The 21,410-nt window shown below is 38.6% G+C and overlaps 1 protein-coding gene across 3 annotated transcripts in view; it reads right to left on the minus strand.

Annotated features, from left to right (window-relative positions):
• LOC133533050 (dynein axonemal intermediate chain 7-like) overlaps positions 1 to 19,302 on the minus strand; it is a 47,700-nt gene extending 28,398 nt beyond the window's left edge. Inside the window, exons 1-13 of one of the 3 annotated variants that reach the window (XM_061871977.1) lie at positions 19,151 to 19,302; positions 18,225 to 18,240; positions 17,634 to 17,762; positions 15,543 to 15,574; positions 13,962 to 14,034; positions 13,574 to 13,683; positions 7,254 to 7,345; positions 5,813 to 5,946; positions 4,430 to 4,482; positions 3,995 to 4,132; positions 2,324 to 2,398; positions 1,646 to 1,845; positions 261 to 427 (exon numbers count right to left, since the gene is read on the minus strand). In XM_061871977.1, coding sequence (XP_061727961.1) covers positions 261 to 427; positions 1,646 to 1,845; positions 2,324 to 2,398; positions 3,995 to 4,132; positions 4,430 to 4,482; positions 5,813 to 5,946; positions 7,254 to 7,345; positions 13,574 to 13,683; positions 13,962 to 14,034; positions 15,543 to 15,574; positions 17,634 to 17,762; positions 18,225 to 18,240; positions 19,151 to 19,180 — 1,249 coding nt within the window. In that variant the 5' untranslated portion in view covers positions 19,181 to 19,302. Of the gene's footprint in view, positions 1 to 260; positions 428 to 1,645; positions 1,846 to 2,323; positions 2,399 to 3,994; positions 4,133 to 4,429; positions 4,483 to 5,812; positions 5,947 to 7,253; positions 7,346 to 13,573; positions 13,684 to 13,961; positions 14,035 to 15,408; positions 15,575 to 16,849; positions 17,169 to 17,633; positions 17,763 to 18,224; positions 18,241 to 19,150 lie in introns of those variants that run through there. The other 2 variants (XM_061871978.1, XM_061871979.1) reach the window with 2 other exon arrangements.
• Positions 19,303 to 21,410: the final 2,108 nt, after the last annotated feature.

A 21,410-nucleotide genomic window follows, 5' to 3' on the forward strand; every position in this document is an offset into this window, starting at 1 on the left:
TAGGGTCTAGTGTTATTTGGCTGCGGCTTTCTGTAAGGTGGAGGTACTTCCCCAGTTGGGCTCTGCTCTAGATCTGAAATGACAGCCGCTGTGCTGTGCCCTACCACACTAAGCGAGATGACATTCACAGTGCCCATACCTCTCTTTTGGACGTAGTTTAAGGACATACCCGGGTCCAGTTAAAAATATGAGCATTTGTCCTTTTAAGAGGACATCGGAATTTAGGCGGATATAAACAGTCTATAAATTAAAGAACTAACCTGTATATCTGTTGGCTACTTCGGCAGCTAGCGCGTATGACCTGGACGACTCGCTTAACAAGTCCACCTCGGAGCGAGCTGCGCGCACGCACACGCAGCTGCCATCTATGGTTTTGGGTAGTTTCAGGCCCACATTCAGAGCTGGGAACTCAAGTTCCACGGGTTCACTATAAAAAAAGTATAACAGAAAATATACTCCGGAAAACCCATTTTGTCAGTAAAAGGCGCGAAATTCTAATTTTCTATGAGAGGTCAACTCTTCGCGCCGTAGAGTTGGCAGTGCCATCGTGACAATAAGTGTCAACGTCTCTCTTATCTTATCTTATCTTCTAATTTCCGGGGGCCCTTGCGGATACACTTCGACCCATAGGGATCTTTTGTGTAGTTGCCCCCTAAGGAAAGACCCATTAGCTATTCAAGAGCTTTTTTGACCATTTCCATGTGCCGGATGATGGAGCTTATGGGTAGCCTTTTGAATTCCTTTGGTTCCAGATAGCCTGCTCCAAAGTCCTTCATTCTTTGTCTGGCACACATTAGGTGTGTTACTGTCTCTTCCTCTTCACCACACATTCGACAATCGGTGTTGTCGGAGTGTCCCATCCTGGCCAAATCCCCTTTGACCCCATAATGGCCCGTAAACACCCCTGTTATAATTTGGAGTTGTCTCCTGCTAAGTTTCCATAGCTTTTTGCTCCATACGGAGTCTACTCAACGTCTCTCAATAAAGTTCATTAGGTGTCAATAATCTCGTGTGAAAATAAATTTTCTCGCACCAACTGGTAAAGGCCCTCCTGATTGTTCAAAAACTAATAAATAAGTTGCATTTTATCCACATGTGTGGCAAAGTAATCTGATGCTAATTTTGAGTTGTTTCCTTATTGGTAGCTAGTAGATTTTTTTTTAATTAGAAAAAGGTAAGCATTTTGACTACAATCTCATCTGGTGGAAAGTGCCGATGCAGTCTAGGATGGAACATGCTTATTAAAAAGATGTCTATTCACTCTCGATTTAAAAAGATCCAAGTTGGACTGGGAATAGATTTGGAGGAAGTGAATTCCACTTCAGAATTGACTTTTAATGATCATTTTGAATGATATTTTTTTTATTGCGTTCATTTGGATTTGATATAGTTTGTTTTTTTTGGTATTTCATAGCGTTTTCCTTGCGTTGGTGTGGTGAAAATTTTTGTGTTACACTCGGAGGCAAAGTTTGTTTAACCCTCGTGCCTTGAAACCCTCGCAACGCTCAAGATTCCACTTCTCGAACCACTCGATACGCTCGTGATTCAATTTTGGAATCTTTCGCTTGCTCGGGAACCAATATAAGCACTCAAGGTTAAACAACAGCTGTGTCCCCTTGTAAAACAAATAACTATTCTCACTCACGGTTCTGGTTCCACGGGTTTCAACTTCCTCGTCGGCATGCGCACAGCCACCCATATATTCAGCTTCAATCCTTTAAACTCTCGGTTATACGTGGCCAACTTGATCGACTCAAACTTAAGGTTTTTTTCCAAATTGCGCAGGATCATGTAGGAAGCGCATTGGATCGTTTCGGAGAGCTGCTCGCGTAGCTGCAGACGGACCTGTGGGTGTAATGCTGGTGGTTATAAGCCTTCTGTCCGGGTTTGCCTAAAACGTAGTCTAATTCACGTTATGCCTAGTCCAAGAAGTAATCAAGTATAACAAAATTTTGAGATCTAAATGGTAATGAAATTATCGGTGTTGGACTGTTTTGCTTTTAAGGCTAATTGATTTCAATTTGGAATACCATAATACTTCTCGTTGCGGCCTAGTAAATTAGGCCGAATATTTGAAGTGCACTAGCGCCATAAGGAACAAAAATTTCAAAAAACAGTCCGACACAGATATTAAAAATAATAATTTGTGTTGAAAAAATCATTGCTCTAGGATAAAAAACCACGGAGGAAACAGTCGATTACGTTTGCATGGCGAAATGACCACTCCTGTTGCCTCTTAATTTAGGTTAATATTTTTGTAATAGTTATGTAGATTTAAGATTATTGTGTATCGCTGTTAATAAAAAAAAGTATAGTAACTTACTTCATCGTAGCTCTGCAGTTGCAACGGCGTGAATTGTTTCGGGTTTGCTACCATTTCTTCCAGCATCAACATCATCTGGAAATAAAATTCACTATTTGAGGGATAAAATTCACTATTTGAGGGATAAAATTCACTATTTGAGGGATAAAATTCACTATTTGAGGGATAAAATTCACTATTTGAGGGATAAAATTCAATATTTGAGGGATAAAATTCACTATTTGAGGGATAGTTTGGGTAGACATTTTTTTTAAATGTAATAGGCCGCAAACTAGCAGACGAGCCGCCTGATGGGAAGCAGTCATCGCCGCCCATGGACATAAGCAACATCGGAGGAGCCACTCATGCGTTGCCAACCTTTGAGAACCCTAAAAACCTGCTTCTTGAAGAACCCCATGTCATAGCGCAAGGGAAACACCTCAGAAGGTAGCTCATTCCACAACTTGCACGTTCTGGGCAAAAACGAGCGAGATGCCCGCTTGTTCTTGGTTTGCCACGTGTCGAGAAAGTGAGGATGAACTTTGTTTCTTTGGCGGGAGGTGCGGTGATTATTGTTAAGAAAAAAACATTTTTTGTCTAAGCAAAAAGTACCACTTTCTCGCTTGCCAGAAGGACGCTTTGACAGGTTATTCGTATAAAGACATAAGCAAATCTCGTCCTTATGGTAAGCGAGAAAGTGGAACCTTCGACTAGACTTCGACACATTTTTGCACATTTTCCACCTGACAGAATTTTATAACGTATATCAGCAGAAAAACTTTAGTATATCGTGCTCCGTACGAACCAAACGAAGGCTTATGAAAAACCTCATGGGCGTATAAGCGACAATCCAATACCTTTTCAATAAACATTGTCATTTATCGCCGCAAGCTCTCTTATCAGTAACGAAACGTCCCGGTAGCGCCTCGAGTCACTCGACATACCGCCTGTTAATTCATCTGCATTCGCGATAGTGTTCTGCCATACATGGAGGTATGTGTTCATCTGGGTACGCGGGGGTGACCAACTGATAAAACATTGTCATTTATTGTTACAAGCTATCTCATCTTACCGGTAAGGCCTCGACGCACCGCCTGTCCCGGTGTTTGCCAAACGTGGAGGTATGTAATCGTACTATTCATCTGGGTAGGTACTCGGGGGCGATAAAGATTGTCATTTATCATCACAATTTTCATCACTACTAGACATAGACATATAATTTTTTTATTTACTACAGGTAAGACCTTGAAACAGTTGAAACACGGTCTGTCTCATTGTCGTCACAAGCATGAGTGTTGTGGAGGTATGTGCTCATCTGGGTAGGTGCGCGCGGGTAATAGAACATTGTCCTTTATCGTCACTAGCTGTCTTATCTTATCGGTAGCGCCTCGACACACCGCCTGTCCAACTCATCGGCATCACACGCATAATGCATTAGGTGATTTGCCACGCGTGGAGGTATGTGTTCATCTGGGTAGGTACTCGATGTGATTACTGACTAAATATTGTCATTTATCGCCACAAGCTGTCTTATCTCACCGGTGAGGCCTCTACACACCGCCTGTCTAACTCATCGGCGTCGCAAGCATTAGTGTTTTGCCAGACATGGAGGTATGTGTTCATCTGGGTAGGTACTATATGTGATTACTGACTCAATATTGTCTTTTATTACCACAACCTATCTTATCTCACCGGTAGCGCCTCAACACACCGCCTGTCCAACTCATCGGTATCGCAAGCGTTAGTGTTTTGCCAGACATGGAGGTATGTGTTCATCTGGGTGGGCACGCGGGGGTCGGGTAGGCCGTCGCAGCGGAGGTATTGTTGCCACTGGAAATTGTTTCCAATTAATAATTAAATTAACCTAAAATTTAAGGTTTTATATTGAATTTTTACACGTTTTAATTAGGGGAAAATTTTGTATGGGAAAGTAGTTTTTTTTCGAGATTTCGGGGTTGGTCCCATAGTAAAAGTTGCTCAGTATGACCTATATATTCACCCTGTAAGTTATTGCAGGTAACTAAATTTATTTGCGAGCTTCTTTATGCAAGATTTTATTGCCTGTGACTGTTCATATATACATTAGCACTACATTAAAATTATACAAATAAAATGTAGTATAGTTACCTCCGCCATTCGCTGCAAATTGTTTACAAACTCGATTTTCTCCCTTTCAAATTCTGAAAGATACCAAAATTATTAGTTTGTGGTTTTGGATCTCGTGTTAGTTTTTAAGCCATAATATTAATATGCAATTGTAAAAGTTCTCAAACATCACATCTTTAATCGCTTTTCAAGAATAGATATCTAATTACTATAAGTAGTACCTTATTACTATTGCTATCGTATGCACACGTAATAAGTCCCGCGCCATGACAATATTAAGAGCAATTCCTAGCTGAGCAACTTTTCAAATCTCGAATTTTTGAAGCTACGTTTCTGTCGCGCTGCGGTGGGCGGGAGCGGGAGCGGGAGCTATCTAAGTGTGAGTGCGCGCACACAGACGCGAGACTCGAGCGCTCGCTCATTGCGCGCCGTTCCGTCGACATGTCGACATCGCCCGGGAGCCGGACGGAATCTATCCTGCGCTGCCCGACGCAAGTTGTTTTTGGTGTTATCACATAATATTGTTTTTCATATTTATATTATACTGTATCTATTAGCGTCGGCCGGCCGATAAGCGTCATCCGCATCCATCTACCTCCAACCTAAAATATGCCTTACCCTCATTCTCATTGCCTAACTTTGTTATGATAAAATAATTTGCGAATATTTACCTGCTACTCATATGCTTTTAGTGTTAAGAAATTGTAAATAGTTCTCTGCATGTTACTGTGTAAGCTACTGTAAAATGTAATTTGTATTTCTCATATCAAGTGAATTGTATTCTGTTTGAGAAATAAATGTCTTAAACCGTAACTGTATGTATCTTCTGATATTGTACGGTATCTGTTTAGTGTACCTAATAAAGTAAAATAAAAATGGAAATATGTTGGAATTGTTCAATAGAAGTTATAAGCAGTTACATAAGTGGAGTTGGAAGGAGTCTCCGCTCTGCGAGTGCGGCGAAGAAGAACAAACCATTGAGCACATATTTCGGCGCTGCCCACTTCACTTCTATACTGGCCCAGCTGAGGATCTAGATGTCTTGACACCCGACGTAGTTACCTGGCTTAACAACCTCAAAGCTGTTCTCTGATTGCCTAACCATGCATGCCATACGATTAAATAAATAAATAGAAGTTATGATTGGAAATTTCAAATCTCTCGCGCGGTATTAAAATTGTCAAGCTGCGCGCAGTACAGATGAGTCGATCGCGGCATAATACACGTGGGGTCATTTTTGAGTTCTACTCAGACTTCTATAGAGACCCTCGAAAACGCAAGAGGGTCTCCTATATACTCATCTCTCCCTCTCTCTCTACATCTAGTGGCTTTAATCTAAAAATGGAAACTTGACATAATGCTTCGCGCCAATGAATAGGATTCTGTTGTTTGAACAATACTTACTGGAAAACAGGGCACAAGTCTTGGCCAGTATATCTCTCCTTATCTCTTGCTCGGCATTGTCCTTGGCTAAGAGATCTGCCCTCTCCTTCGCCAGGGCTAGTCTCTTCTCTTTCGCACCCGCCAGGATTGCTTGCCTAAAATGAGACAGGTATAGAAAGCTTTGCTTCTAAGATATATAAAGCTATGCTTCTGTCTTTTGGAAGCATTATTTTGGAACCAACGCTAAGGTTACTGATGGTTCCTATGACAGTTCCATCTATTCTCATTTGGTTGGGCTTGATTTGAAAAAAATATTGAAGCTATATGTTTTTTATAAGAGAAAAATCTACAACGATTTTGATAAAAACGCAGTGCAAGTGTTTTTTTTTTAATACTACGTCGAGACAAGTCGTACTACGTCAAATTTTGCCATACATGTCTTTGTTAATGGCATGAAACAATTACAAAACACTAATACCCATACATTTATAAATTTATAATAAATATAAGGTGAGATGGGGTAAGATGAACACCGGGACAAGAATAATACTTTATGGTATCGTCATAGTGTTTGTCTTGCCTCTAGTAAAATAAAGTAATTCTTACCCCATCTCACCTTAAGAGGGAATACCACGTGATCGTCCGTAGAAAAAGAGAAAACGTTTTTCCACTTCTCAATATTTTCCATTCTCCATGATTTTTTTGTGTTATTTACACAATAAAAAACTAGGTTTATAGGTTTTCATTTCTTTTAAAAATTTCAAAAATATATTTTTTTTCCAAAAAGCGAAATCTTTACACCTAGAATATATTAAACTGAAGCGATCGACATCAAATTCAAAGTGATTTGTTAAGATTTAGTTAGTGGAAAATGTTTTCTCCCGAAATGGAATTACATAGAAAAAATACCGTTACTTTGTTAAATTCAAAAAGCTATTCTTCCCTCTTAAATGTTATTTGTTACTCGTACCTAGCAGTCTGTGCTCAGGTTATTTCTGTTATGGGGTTAGTGAGCTAATTAAAATAATATGGAACACTAATTTCGAATTAAAACAGACTAAAAAAAATATGGAACTAAATGTTGTATGGTTCGAACTGAGAGTTGAGCTTAGTCATATGCTCGAGTATAATTTAATAACTACTTCAAATTTAATGGCGTTTCATAAACGCACTACATTGTATAGGCCTTATGAGGTTAAACTCGACAGTAGATTACACGCATAAAACAATACTATCTACACTAAAATAGTATGAAGTATGACAGTGATAAGAGGAACAAACTTTTCCGCTAAATTCTCGGCGCGCCACTCTTCTATCAATGTTCACTGAGCTATTGTTCCATCTCTTTCTGATTAAACAGTAGGTAGATACACGTATAAAACATTACTATCTACACTAGTTATACTGGGACCAATAACTTAATAAAATAGTATGAAGTATGACGGTAGCAAGAGGAACCAACTTTTCCGCTTCCATCTCAGCGCGCCACTCTTCTATCCTGTTCACGAGCCACAGTTCCCTCTCTTTCTTATTCATTTTCTTCCACTCTTTGGGCTGTTACAATAACAAAGTTAGCACTATTGGGAAGCTACATGTTTGTAAAGAGATGCTTCCCAGAAGCAATGTCTTTATTTTATTTTGAGTTTGGAAATTAAATAGATATTTTTTTAAGAATCAAAGCCCAGTAGAGGCATTAAAAAATTGTGTGTTCATCACAGAAATTTCTTCCTAAGTTATGGATTTTTGTATGAGTATTTTACTTATTGATAATATATATCGTCGTTTGGCTGCCGTGGGGCTAGTACGATTTGAGTAAGATTGGCCTATAATATTTATCTAGAGTGGAAAAGAAAACGAATTTTAGTTAATAATATGTATTTTTTTCAACTTTTCATTTATCAAAGTAAAACTTTTCATGTTACGGTAATACTTATGAAAAAGGGTAAATTTTTAAAGCGTTCATGAATATAAAAGTATCGCTTCGCATCACTTTCATATTTTACAAACACTTTAAGTATCGCTTCGCATTACTTTCATATTTTACAAACACTTTAAGTATTGCTTCGCATCACTTTCATATTTAACAAACACTTTAAGTATCGCTTCGCATCACTTTCATATTTTACAAATACTATAAGCATCACTCGCTATTTTTTTGACAGTTAATTAATTATAACTCCTTTGCAATATATTCCAATACTAAAATAGCAAAACTTTTTTTATGAACTTCCTTTAAAGATTAAAAAGGATTTGACTGAGAAATTGGTATTCCGATTTTATCTAGCTTATTACCTACTGTTTTTTTTTACTTTTATTAAGTACAACTTCTCACAAAATTATAACAAAAACCACTAAAGTTTTAGTGCTTAAAATATCCACATTTTTTAAACACTTTTATTCATATTAACGCCTTTTTAGTACTCCGTACAAAACTTTGCTCACGGAGCACTTACGGGATCACTATGGTTTTGGAAATCGGTTAAATGCGTTTTTTGTATTTACGGGGAAATAATTATAATTTTGTTGCAATATTTTCCACTCTTGAAAAATATTCCTCTTTCCAGTCGGCATGGAGTCTACAGAGGCTTTCGGGGAATGAAGGGACTGAACCCGTTTACTGAAGTACGCTTTCAAAGAAAACACAGGCAAGCTAGAATTTATTACATGGCCTGGGTTCTGCATATGGGGTTTTCTGATACTGTTTTTGTTTGCGGGACTGGTAACTCTTTTTATGATGGATTAGACCGATACATAGTACGAGTAGCAGACGAGTATGAGACATTTAAGAGAAAAATTTAAGTAATTTTGATATTTCGATACCTGTAAAATTTCTACCGCTTTACGCGTTAAAAGTTTAAAGTCCTATTGGTGTTCATGTTTTCGACGTGTTTAATGAAAAGTACTATATTGGAGTAAAGGACTATGGGCAACTTTGTATGGAGCCTGGTCCAAAAACCAATAGAAATGAGAGTTAGGTCATTAGATAGGTATTTCTATATACTTCATTTCGTTCTATGGGCACCAAGCGGAATTCTATTGCAGATCTGAAATATTTGTATTTAAGTAAAAATGTCATCATCCTTATTACCTAGGCAATAGAGTCCAAGTGAGTAAATTAATTGCTGCAGTGTAGATGTTTTGCCGCCGCGCTCGCCCGTAATAACGGTGATGACATACATACATACATACATACATACATACATACATATAATCACGCCTATTTCCCGAAGGGGTAGGCAGAGACCACGGATTTCCACTTGCTACGATCCTGACATACCTCTTTCGCTTCCTTCACTTTCATGACATTCCTCATACACGCTCGTCGGTTTAGGGTGCTCTTGACCTGGCCTTTCTTCAGGATTTCCCCGATTTGATCAGAGAAAGTCCGCCGAGGTCTACCCCTTCCAGCTCCCTCTTCTACTTCTGCCTTATACACTCTCTTTCTTAACCTTCTTTCACTCATTCTTTCCACGTGTCCAAACCATCTCAAATACCTTTCTAAATTTTTGTCACTACATCTTCGTTCAGCCCGTTGAATGTGATGACATTTGGACTAAAATACAAATATCTCAGTTCTGCAATGGAATTCCGCTTGGTACCCATAGAACGAAATGAAGGACATAGAAATACCTATCTAATGACCTAATACTCAACTCTGTTGGTTGATAGACCATTTTGACGCGTAGTCCAACGAAACGAGGTAATTTCGAAATTCGATACTAGGTATCTACTAATTTTCCTCCGCCAATACTTACCAATATTCCTTAAGAAAAAGTTGAAAAAGTAACTCCTACGTTACTAATATTAGCGATTATTCTAATAATCAAGCATCTTCTGTCAGAAAAATTTAAATAATGTTCTCCATCTTGTATGTATAAGCATGTAGTAATATGTATTAGTTTATCTTTTGTATATCATATATGATACCTAAAGTAATAGTATTTGATCATAGTTTTGTAGGTCTATTTTATTATGTTTAAATGTATGTATAATATTATGTTTTTCGGTTAAATAGTTTATGAATATCTTCTGCACCAACATATATGTCTCTGTTTGACCCAATGGTTGACTGGTAGAGAATGCCTTTTGGCTTTAAGTCCGCCATTTGTACATTTTTCTTTGTTTGTGCAATAAAGTTTAAATAAATAAAGTTTTCCGAAATAATCCCAATGCATTTCAACACGCAACGGACGCAACGGTTAACTAGTTTTTGTATAAATAACAGTTTTAAATGCTATCCCAGATTTCCTACATTGACGGAACCCTAAAAACATAACGTAGGGGAACATGAAAAGTTATTTTTATAGTAAAACCCATTCAATCGGAAATTGATTAATCCTTAACTCATGAAATGCATGTTTTCACCCTCGTCGTACGGTCACGTCTGAATATATCGATACAAAAAATGTGCCAAAAATATGTATACATTACCTTAATATATGGGCAATAAAGTACACAAACATACACAATGAATAGCTATATTATCAAAAAACTAAGCCTAAATTAGCCTGAGGCATTGTTCCCAGGACACTGCATGGCCGCGTTCCCTCTCTGCACAGTGGGGCTAAGTTTTTGTGTGAAAAAAGCGCCAGCTCGTAGATCGCCAGACACCCAGGCTAGTTTAGTAGAAATTTCTTTTACTTAGTTTTTTGGTGTCGGACGACCAAGGACCGAAAGTTTCAATCGCAAGTGCCGCAAATACATAATTATAAATAAATAAATATTATAGGACATTATTACACAAATTGACTAAGTCCAACAGTTAGCTCAATAAGGCTTGTGTTGTAGGTACCTAGACAACGATATATATAATATATAATTATAAATAATTAAATACATAGAAAACACCCATGACTCAGAAACAAATATCCGTGTTCATCACACAAATATATGCTCTTACCAGGATTTGAACCCGGGACCATCAGCTTCATAGGCAGAGTCACTACCCACTAGGCCAGACCGGTCGTCAAAAGTATAATTACTTTTTAAAAATGCATATTTGCGACACTTGGCAATTTGGGCGTCGTCTGCTGCCGTCCCCGGCTTCCTGGCAGAGCGCCGGACATGAGATGGGGCCAGCGTATCAACGCATGCTACATCCCACGCCAGGGGCGCCGCTCCAGGAACCAAGGTACGAGCGAGCAGCCGTCGGGCCTTTACAGTACACAAATACAAATAATTTATTGAAAAAAAGTATAGTACAGTGGTTGCATTTAAAGACTACAGTAAGGATTAAAGCGACCCATTGAGTAGTGTAGTATTTTTAACCGACTTCAAGATTTCAAAATGAGGAGGTTCCTAATTCGGTTGTATGTTTATTTTTGAAAATTATTTTTTTGATTAAATTTATGTATACATAATACAGATTGGTCCCGTTTTTGTCATAACTCAGTTCTGATGATGGGATCCATGAGGAATCGAGGGAACTCTTCTAATGTGAAAGGCATACATATAGTGATTTTTGTATTTTCATCAGCAAATCAAGTATTTACATTAAAAAAGTGACATTTGAAAAAGTGGAACTGCTGATGCTGATCAGAATGGAACTCTTCAACGACGCATAGTTCCCGCTTGGCGATTTGTCGTCTTAGCTGTGTATGTTTTTTAAGCAAATTAGATTTTCAAGACAATTTTTTTAATTTCATTGTACTAAATCCAAACTCAAAAATAATCTTTCTTTCACCGGTCTCCCTCATTGAAGTCGGTTTTAAAAAAAAATATTAGTCTAATATCAAGTCATCGGATTACAGACGTCACCGGTGACCGCAGAGCTGGCAGCTTCCTCGCTCAAAGAATTCATCTTGCGATACAGCGAGGAAATGCTGCCAGAAGAGAATTAGACAAGCTCATGTTTAACGAGTATTTTTTTTTTATATACTACGTCGGTGGCAAACAAACATACGGCCTGATGGTAAGCAGTCTCCGTAGCGTATTGACGCCTGCAACTCCAGACTGAGTATGACAACGATCTGCTAAGAGGCTGTCAAGGTAGAGGCCAAAGAAAAGCATGTCTGGAGATTGCTTCACAGACAATAGCGCAGCTTTTATGATAGTGATGATGATTAATCAACAAAAACCTTTTCTTTTAAGTACCTAGTAACTATACAGGGCGTCCCAAGACTATGGGACATCAAGGGAAAGTACCTTAAATATTGTAGATAGGATATTTTGCTGAAAGAAGACTTTATTTTATTTTTAAAAGTAAGTAATATTGCATTCAAAGACTTTAAAAAACAATTGAAAATTGATAGATACTCGTAGATAGATAGAATACTCTTTTTTGGCACACCTCAGTAAAAATATACAAGAAAAATAAACAATTGATTAAATTTAGAGGAAGACAACAGGCGGTCTTATCGCTAAAAAGCGATCTCTTCCAGACAACCTTTAGGTGGGAAATTGCTTACTTTTCCTGGGAATTAAACCGAATCTTGAAATTTTAATCAAAAATTTTACTCTATTCTCTTCTTTTGCGATATCATATTTCTGAGATGATTTATTTTTTATGCATTCTTTCGATTGGCATCATAAAAATACAGGTTGTTTTTTTTTTCACATTTGAGTCGGTTCGATTTCCAGACAAAGTAACTTATTTTTTTTTAAATCTTTGAATGCAGTATTACTCAGTTTCGAAAATAAAATAAAGTCTCCTTTTAGCATAATATCCTATGTCTTATATTTAAGGTACTTTCCCTTAATGTCCCATAGTCTTGGGACTGTATATTATTTGCACGCATAACAACAACAGTGATACATATATTTTTAATTGATTTTGCATACTATTTTAAATTCTCTACTATGTCATGCATTTATTAATTACCTACAGATGTTTTCAAGTCCCTGTATGCGTGACAGACAAGAAGATTTAGGACCCGGGTATGTCCTTAAACTACGTCCACAAGAGAGGTATGGGCATTGTGAATGTCATCTCGCTCTGTGTGGTAGGGCACAGCACAGCGGATGTCATTCCAGATCTAGAGCAGAGCCCAACTGGGGAAGTACCTCCACCTTACAGAAAATCGCAGCCAAATAACACTAGACCCTACTCATAGTGTTGTGTTCCTGCCGGTGAGTAAGGTTGCCAGAGCTCAACGAGGGTGGGAGGGGGTCGGCAACGCGCATGTAACTCCTCTGGAGTTGCAGGCGTACATAGGCTACGGATACTGCTTACCATCAGGCAGGCCGTATGCTTGTTTGCCACCGACGTAGTATTTAAAAAAAAAAAAAAGATGCCTAACACCTTCCCTGTTTCGATCTATGATTAACTATGTATTCTTTTATTGTCAATGGAACTAAAGGTCTGTTTGTTATCACTTAAGCTTATATATATTAATATGTGAATGTTTGTTTCCTAAATAAAATAAAAAAACAGATTCATTGTTAGGTAATGATATAAATATATGGAAGTATTTTTTGTGCGCCTTATGTATGAGTATAACCTATCTATAGTTATATAATTTGACGACCGGTTTGGCCTAGTGGGTACCCTGCCTACGAAGCTGATGGTCCCGGGTTCAAATCCTGGTAAGGGCATTTATTCGTGTGATGAGCATGGATATTTGTTCCTGAGTCATGGGTGTTTTCTATGTATTTAAGTAAGTATTTATAAATATTTATATATTATATATATCGTTGTCTAAGTACCCTCAACACAAGCCTTATTGAGCTTACTGTGGCACTTAGTCAATTTGTGTAATAATGTCGTATAATATTTATTTATTATTTATTAAAAATAATATCATTGGTCATATTATGACTTTTATTATTGGTTTCAATATTTACCTTTTCGAATTCAGGTATTTCCTCTTTCGGTTTCTTGCCCTTTTTCCCCTTCTTCCCCTTTTTCTCTTCTACTTCTTGCTCCTCCACGACTTTCTTTTCCTCTTCTTCTTCTGTATAAAAAAACAATAATATTGAATTACGATACAAGTGCGAAAAGTAGGAAATTCGTACGTGTATTATACAACGTTTTACAGTACATATGACCTTTTAAATTTTCAACTTAGACAAGTAAAGTGCTAATTATGGCACAAGTGCAGTAAAGTAGTTCCGTATGTACTGTAATAGTACATTATCAATACAAGTACGAAAATTAGGACATTTAAATTTCATTGAACTTAACAGTACTATAGGTAGGTCCGTGGGCCTTAGGAGGTCAAATATAGAATACCTTGAACTGGAAGACTTTCTTCGGACCATTGAAAAGCTACTTCCTCTTCCTTCACCACCTCTTCTTCAACCACCTGTCAACACATTGAGATGTTATCAAAGAGAATTTTAAATATAGGATTGTCAGAGAAAACTTTGTAGCCACAGTTTTACTGCCATCTTTCAATGCATGATTAAAACGCCATTAGACTTTGATTCTTATTCTTTTACTGATATGGGTTAAATTTGTTAAATATTAAAAATGTGGTGCCATCTAATAGATAAAAGGCCAAAGGTTTGGCGGCTAGCGATGGCTCTACATACTTTAGCCGATGCTAGGTAAGATGACGCCACTTTTTTTTTTATACTACGTCGGTGGCAAATAAGCATGCGGCCTGCCTGATGGTAAGCAGTCTCCGTAGCCTATGTACACCTGCAACTCCAGAGGAGTTACATGCGCGTTGCCGACCCTAACCCCACCCCCCTCGTTGAGCTCTGGCAACCTTACTCACCGGCAGGAACACAACACTATGAGTAGGGTCAAGTGTTATTTGGCTGCGGTAAGGTAAGGTGGAGGTACTTCCCCAGTTGAGCTCTGCTCTAGATCTGGAATGACATCTGCTGTGCTGTGCCCTACCACACAAGGCGAGATGACATTCACATTGCCCATACCTCTCTTTTGGACTTTTTGATATTTAACAAATTTAACACATATCAGTGAAATAATAAGAATCAAAGTCCAATGGCGTTCTAAAAGTTTTAATCATGTGTCTAATGATGACAGTAAATATACTGTGGCTACAAATTTTCTTTGACTAATCCACCCCTATTTCAAATTCTCTTTGGTAGAAAAGGCGTCTCTAAGAAAATGTTTCTGCATGTCAATGAAGTGCCGGCACTTCATTGCGTTCAGTACGTCTCCGACTACCGAGGGCCTACCACCGCGAACTGTTCCGTTCCACCGTTCGACGTGTAGTCTTCCTGTCACACTTACGTATGAATTTACAAGTGCAACAGAGAGGCAACACGTCGAACGTGGTTTACGGTAGTCCCTCTGGTGAGATGCCACGCATGTGACGAAAATTAAAAATAATAATAACAATGAAAAATGGCTTTGTGCGTAATGAAAATGTATTCTAATAATATCTATAAACATTATAAAAGCAATATAATAACATTCCACTCCGGAAAAACTGCTGTTTTAAGCCCATTTAGATTATTATGAAATGTCACTAAAAATCAATCGCGCACGGCCGAACGCCATTTTCTTTGGCGCATAGATTAAATTTCGCAGACGTCAGACATAACAATGTTTACGGAACATATGCACAGTAATGATATAGACCTATTATAATTATTTATCTCGATATGTTTTCCAGTGTTTTACTCTTTATTTTGAAGCAATTAGCAATTATTTTTTGATAGGTAACCTTACAAACTAAGCTAAATAAAAATCATGTAAACCTTACTTGAAAGTGTGAAGGGTACTTTGCCAGCATACGCCATAACACTTATAGAGTGACTGCTATAGTTATTGGCCACTACATAGTAATTGGCCACTCTTAGTATTGTATCTTCATACTTAAACAGAACTATAAAATACCTTCTTCTTCTTCTTAGGCTTCTTTTTGACTTCTGCAATAAACGAGAATTTTAATGGTCATAATCTGCAAATTATCTTTTTAAAATTTTTTTTTTTATTTTTTTTTTTTTAAATATTTGCGGACACCTAGGATCGACCTAGCCCCAAACTAAGCAAAGCTTGTACTATGGGTCCTAGGCGACGATATACATACGTATATAGATAAATACATACTTATGTACATAAAAAACACCCATGACTCATGAACAAATATCTGTGTTGATCACACAAATAAATTTCCTTACCTTACCTTACCTTAATAAAATAACTAGATATTTTAAACAACGACTTAATTCTACACTTTACTTTAACTTACATAAATAAATAACGGACGAATAACCTTTAAATGTATTCCAAAAACAATACAAATATGTAAATGCAGTTAAAAACTCGTTAAATCGAGAACCCTAAAGTTCAACGTATTATATGTCCATGATTATGGGCATAAATTAAATCACGTACCGACCTTTTTAAATTTGTAGTGATTCGTTCGTTTTTACTGTTTTTCAATACAATGGAGTAAACAGGGTGCGTTGCTATGAAGAATCGACCAAATAGGGTTCAGTCTTCACAGAGAACTTAAAATCACTAGAATCGGACCAAAATAACTCTTTATTTGTAATGACAAAGTGTGACAATGTCATCAACATCATACATGTCGATTTTACTTTGGTTTCATTGCGATTAAATAGCATAATGACATTGTATTTATATCTCCTAAATTTAATAACAACTTAGTCCTAAAATGTATAAATATCAACTTTTTTTCCTTTTTAAAATGGCTGACTGTCATAATTACTTTTGGGAGAATCAACTTTTTAGCGTCACTCGTTGCCATGGTTACGATTAGTTGTCCAGGGGACAAAAGTTCATTGAAATACTGATTTTATGTTACTTAAATGTATCAAACTTGCGTTTTTGTGGTCGTTATAACCAATGTCCATAATGGGCCCCCTACTAAGCATGTTAATAGAACGGCATACAACGTCTCTTCAAACAAACTGTGCCACTGTTGTCCCTTGGACAACGGGACAGGATAACAAAACAAAAAAAGTTGATTCACCCTTTTATTCATATCGTCCAAGTCTCAAAATACCTAAATGTTAAAATAGTATTCTATACAATCATGATATAGTAGAGAGTTTTTATACCTTACCCGTCACGGGAGCTGGTGGTAGGGACTCGAAGGAAGCACTCGTGTAGGAAGTTCCATCTGAAACTCTCCGGCTACAGGTCCGTAGCTCCCAGCTGTTCATCTGGGACCTTACCCTCGACAGGAGCTGGTGGTAGGGACTCGAAGGAAGCACTCGTGTAGGAAGTTCCATCTGGATCTCTCCGGCTACAGGTCCGTAGCTCCCAGCTGTTCATCTGGGACCTTACCCTCGACAGGAGCTGGTGGTAGGGACTCGAAGGAAGCACTCGTGTAGGAAGTTCCATCTGGATCTCTCCGGCTACAGGTCCGTAGCTCCCAGCTGTTCATCTGGGACCTTACCCTCGACAGGAGCTGGTGGTAGGGACTCGAAGGAAGCACTCGTGTAGGAAGTTCCATCTGGATCTCTCCGGCTACAGGTCCGTAGCTCCCAGCTGTTCATCGGGGACCTTACCCTCGACAGGAGCTGGTGGTTGGGACTCGAAGGAAGCACTCGTGTAGGAAGTTCCATCTGGATCTCTCCGGCTACAGGTCCGTAGCTCCCAGCTGTTCATCTGGGACCTTACCCTCGACAGGAGCTGGTGGTAGGGACTCGAAGGAAGCACTCGTGTAGGAAGTTCCATCTGGATCTCTCCGACTACAGGTCCGTAGCTCCCAGCTGTTCATCTGGGACCTTACCCTCGACAGGAGCTGGTGGTAGGGACTCGAAGGAAGCACTCGTGTAGGAAGTTCCATCTGGATCTCTCCGGCTACAGGTCCGTAGCTCCCAGCTGTTCATCTGGGACCTTACCCTCGACAGGAGCTGGTGGTAGGGACTCGAAGGAAGCACTCGTGTAGGAAGTTCCATCTGGATCTCTCCGGCTACAGGTCCGTAGCTCCCAGCTGTTCATCTGGGACCTTACCCTCGACAGGAGCTGGTGGTAGGGACTCGAAGGAAGCGCTGGTGTATGACGTGTCCGTCCACTGGATCTCTTCTGGTTCAGGTTCCAGGTCCGTCGCCCCCAGGAGCAGCTCATCTGGGATTTCCGGTTCTGAAACGTCATTTAACAAATTATATCAATATTATATCAATACTATAGGACAATCTGATAATTGACCTGAGTCCTAAGTTTCAAGCTCAAGTTCAGGGTCGGCAACGCGCATGTAGCAACTCTAGAATTGCAGGCGTCCATAAGCAACGGTGACTGCTTACCATTAGGCGGGCCGTATGCTTGTTAGCCCCCGTCGTAATATAAAAATAAATAAATAATTTTTTTTGTCACAAAATGTCATTCTTGATACAAGCTTTTATCGCTGACTGTACTTTTCTTTTTACGTAGTAAAATTATGGTATACTATAGTCTAACTAGCCATTTCCATCAGTAGAAAGCGGAGAAAAAAGCGGAAAATTAAAAAAAATTAGGCGCGAAGGTTTATCGTCCCATAAAAAAAAAAAATCCTTTTTCTACTGACAAAGTTTTTCGACAGACTGTAGTAATGGTGTATGTAATTACCTGGTGGTTCTTCTTCCTGAAAAAAAAAATGGGAAAAGTTACTAATAAATATAAATAAGTAATTAGTATAGTTATTATAAATTTAAATATTTTAAGTTCGCTTGTTATAGTTATTTAAAACAATTAAACTTCCATGTAAAATGACTTATTTTAATTGTTCTCAAGTGTACTATTTTCAAGAAGTCCCTCGCAATGCCTAATAAGTTTGTTAGGGATTGCGTAAATAGGTGAAAAAACTTTAGGGATCCCGATATCGATCCCTATTTTACATTTAGGCCACTAGACTTTGGTGACCTCATCATTAAGACAAGTATTCTGTCAATCTCTTTATTTACCTAAATAATAGATATATACAGAAGTAATACAGTAACTGTACAAATACTAAATTAATAACTAGCTTACAACTAAAATAGGCCCTTGAGGCATTGTACCAGGGATGCTGGCGGCATTTCCTCGTATCGCAATGCTGATACGTTTATGCCAGGAAGCCACCAGCTCTTTGGTCACCAGTTACGTCAACCAGACGTTTCGGATTTCTGCAAAAACCTTGTGCGCGCTGGGACCCCATGGATCTAGTTTCAACGCCAAATGGTACAAAATGGTACTGTCTACAAGACTAAGTTACTATATAATGGAATTGTATTTATTGACAATAACAATATACATAATGGATATATACAGATGATTACTATAACTAGCTTATATCTAAAATAGGCCCTTGAGGCATTGTACCAAGGATGCTGGCGGCATTTCCACGTTGTATCGCAATACTGATACGTTGTGCGAGGAAGCCGCCAGCTCTTCGGTCACCAGTTACGTCAACCAGACGTTTCGCGATTTCTCCAAAAAACTTGTGCGCGCTGGGACCCTAATAATAATAATTAATAATAACTATATAATTGTGTTTGAACGTTAGGTATACTTACTTTTTTACCCTTTTTATCTTTCTTTGCCATGGTTAGTTATTAAAAATGTTTGTCACGAAAATATGTTTAAAAATAATAAATAAATCTGGTAAATGTATACAAAAAGACAACGTCAAAATGACTTGACGTTGCGATGTAAAAAGCTTCACATATCTAGTTGATAACAAAAAGTTTAATACCATAGTTCAAAAATATATAAAAGATATATAACATAAACAATAATAATATGAAGGTTAGAGGTAAGGAGTTCTCCTTATCGGAGAACTGATGGAAGGTAGAGGTAAGGAATGCAATTTCCATAGGCAGAACTGTTGCAAAAGTGTCCAGCTGTCAGCTATAAATAATAGTTCCAAAAATCTCCAGAGTAGTGCTAGAGTAGCTAAAAAACTAGGCGTTATTGACGGAGTAATGTGCGCTTTTTTTCAAATATTTTAGGTATTGTTTTAGTAAGGTTTTTTGACGGACACTTTTTGGTACATGGAGATTTCATCCCTTACCTCTACCTTCCATAGGAGAACTGTTGCTAAAGTGTCCAGCTGGCAGCTGTAAATAGTTCGAAATCTCTCCGGTGGCGCTAGGGTAGTACAAGGACATGACATGAACTTGGACGTTATTGACGGAGTGAAGTGCGCTGTCAGTGACTTGAAATTGTTTATATTGTGGCGCCATCTATTGAAGGGTTTTTGATGAACACTTTTCATACACATAGATTGTTCTCGTTACCTCCATAAATAATAACTATATAATGGCGAGCTGTTGGGGAGTAGCTTGGAGGATTTGACAACTGGAGGCGCCTAGTCTGTAATTTTTTTATACAAAACAGTCTGCAGATTTTCGGGGGAGGGGCACGTCAAATGTATATCTATTTGTGAATAATAGGGTTGTTTCAAATTTTTTGAAACGTTCGTATTAGGTTCTATATTAACTAAAAGTTGCACTAAAATTCAACTTTTATACTAAAAACGGCTTTAAATAAACAAAATATATTTTGACAGATGCTTTCGCGCCCAAAACGCTCTTTGAAAATTGTGTGACGTCACAGTTTACGGTTTGACACATAACTACATACGCACGTAGAAGATACGAGTACGAACTGTCAACTGACATTTGTCATTTGTTGTTTATCGCCTAACTGTCAACAGTGTCAATCCGAGAGTTGTGACGTCATCAGAATCTTCATAGCGTTTCGAGTTTGGTCACGTGACGTGTGCCAAAAGATATTTTAAATTAAATATTTACAAAAATATGGTCATTACAGGTCCCCTAAAAGTAATCCAAAAGAATTTATTGGGATACAATTCTGCCCCAAGATTTGTAGATGGAAACAACCCTATTGATTTGATATTTGATGAACATGGCTTAGGATTTCGACAGTGGGGTAAACTCTAAACGGCGACTCCAAAGGGGAGTAGTGACCCGACTTACCCAAGCGCTTCTGGGGAGTTCTGTCACCCGAAGGAGGGTGGGTGTGACAGGATTCTCTGCCTCTGGCTTGCCTTAGCGGGCCGGCCAGAGTGGAGTCGTTAGAGCTATATGCTCGCAGAGTGGAAGTAAAAGATGCATAAGACGCGAGTTGGCACAGTGGCTGTTATCAGCCACTGAGTAGAAAGCGGCGCACACCTCTCGACACCCCTAACAGCGCGGCTTACGTGGGCGATGACTCGCGAATGCGACGCGGCGGCCCAACGGCATTCGGAGATCGCCCATGTAGGACACTTCCATTGGTATCAAAGGATTGAATTCACCCGCGCCGCGCCGCACATCTTCAGGTAAGACACTGACCGAGCCGCTCACACTGGTGTTGCCTTTGAGCTATCCTAGATGTCGCTTTTTGTGGGTTCCCATCTTGGGGGTTGGGGGCGAGTCGCCGTCTGCCTGAAATAAAATTGGATACCGTTTTATTAGGCAGGCGTCCGGTTTTATTTCATTTAATTTAGAACACAAACAGTCACATATACAAATGGATTTGTACTTTTGTAGTACAATGTGTAATTAACATACTTAAGAACCACAGACCTGATTCATTATTAAGTACATAATGTTAACATACATACTGACCGACGATCGGCGACCAGGCCGAGTGGGTAGTGACCCTGCATATGAAGCCGATGGTCTTGGGTTCGAATGCCCGTAAGGGCATTTATTTGTGTGATGTGCACAGATATTTGTTTGCTTACCGTGGGACTTAGTCAATTTGTGTAATAATGTCCAATATTTATTTATTATTTATTACTGTAAGACTAGCTCGATTTGTGTAAGA

Source organism: Cydia pomonella, chromosome 28, assembly GCF_033807575.1.
Source record: "Cydia pomonella isolate Wapato2018A chromosome 28, ilCydPomo1, whole genome shotgun sequence".
Lineage (NCBI taxonomy): Eukaryota > Metazoa > Arthropoda > Insecta > Lepidoptera > Tortricidae > Cydia > Cydia pomonella.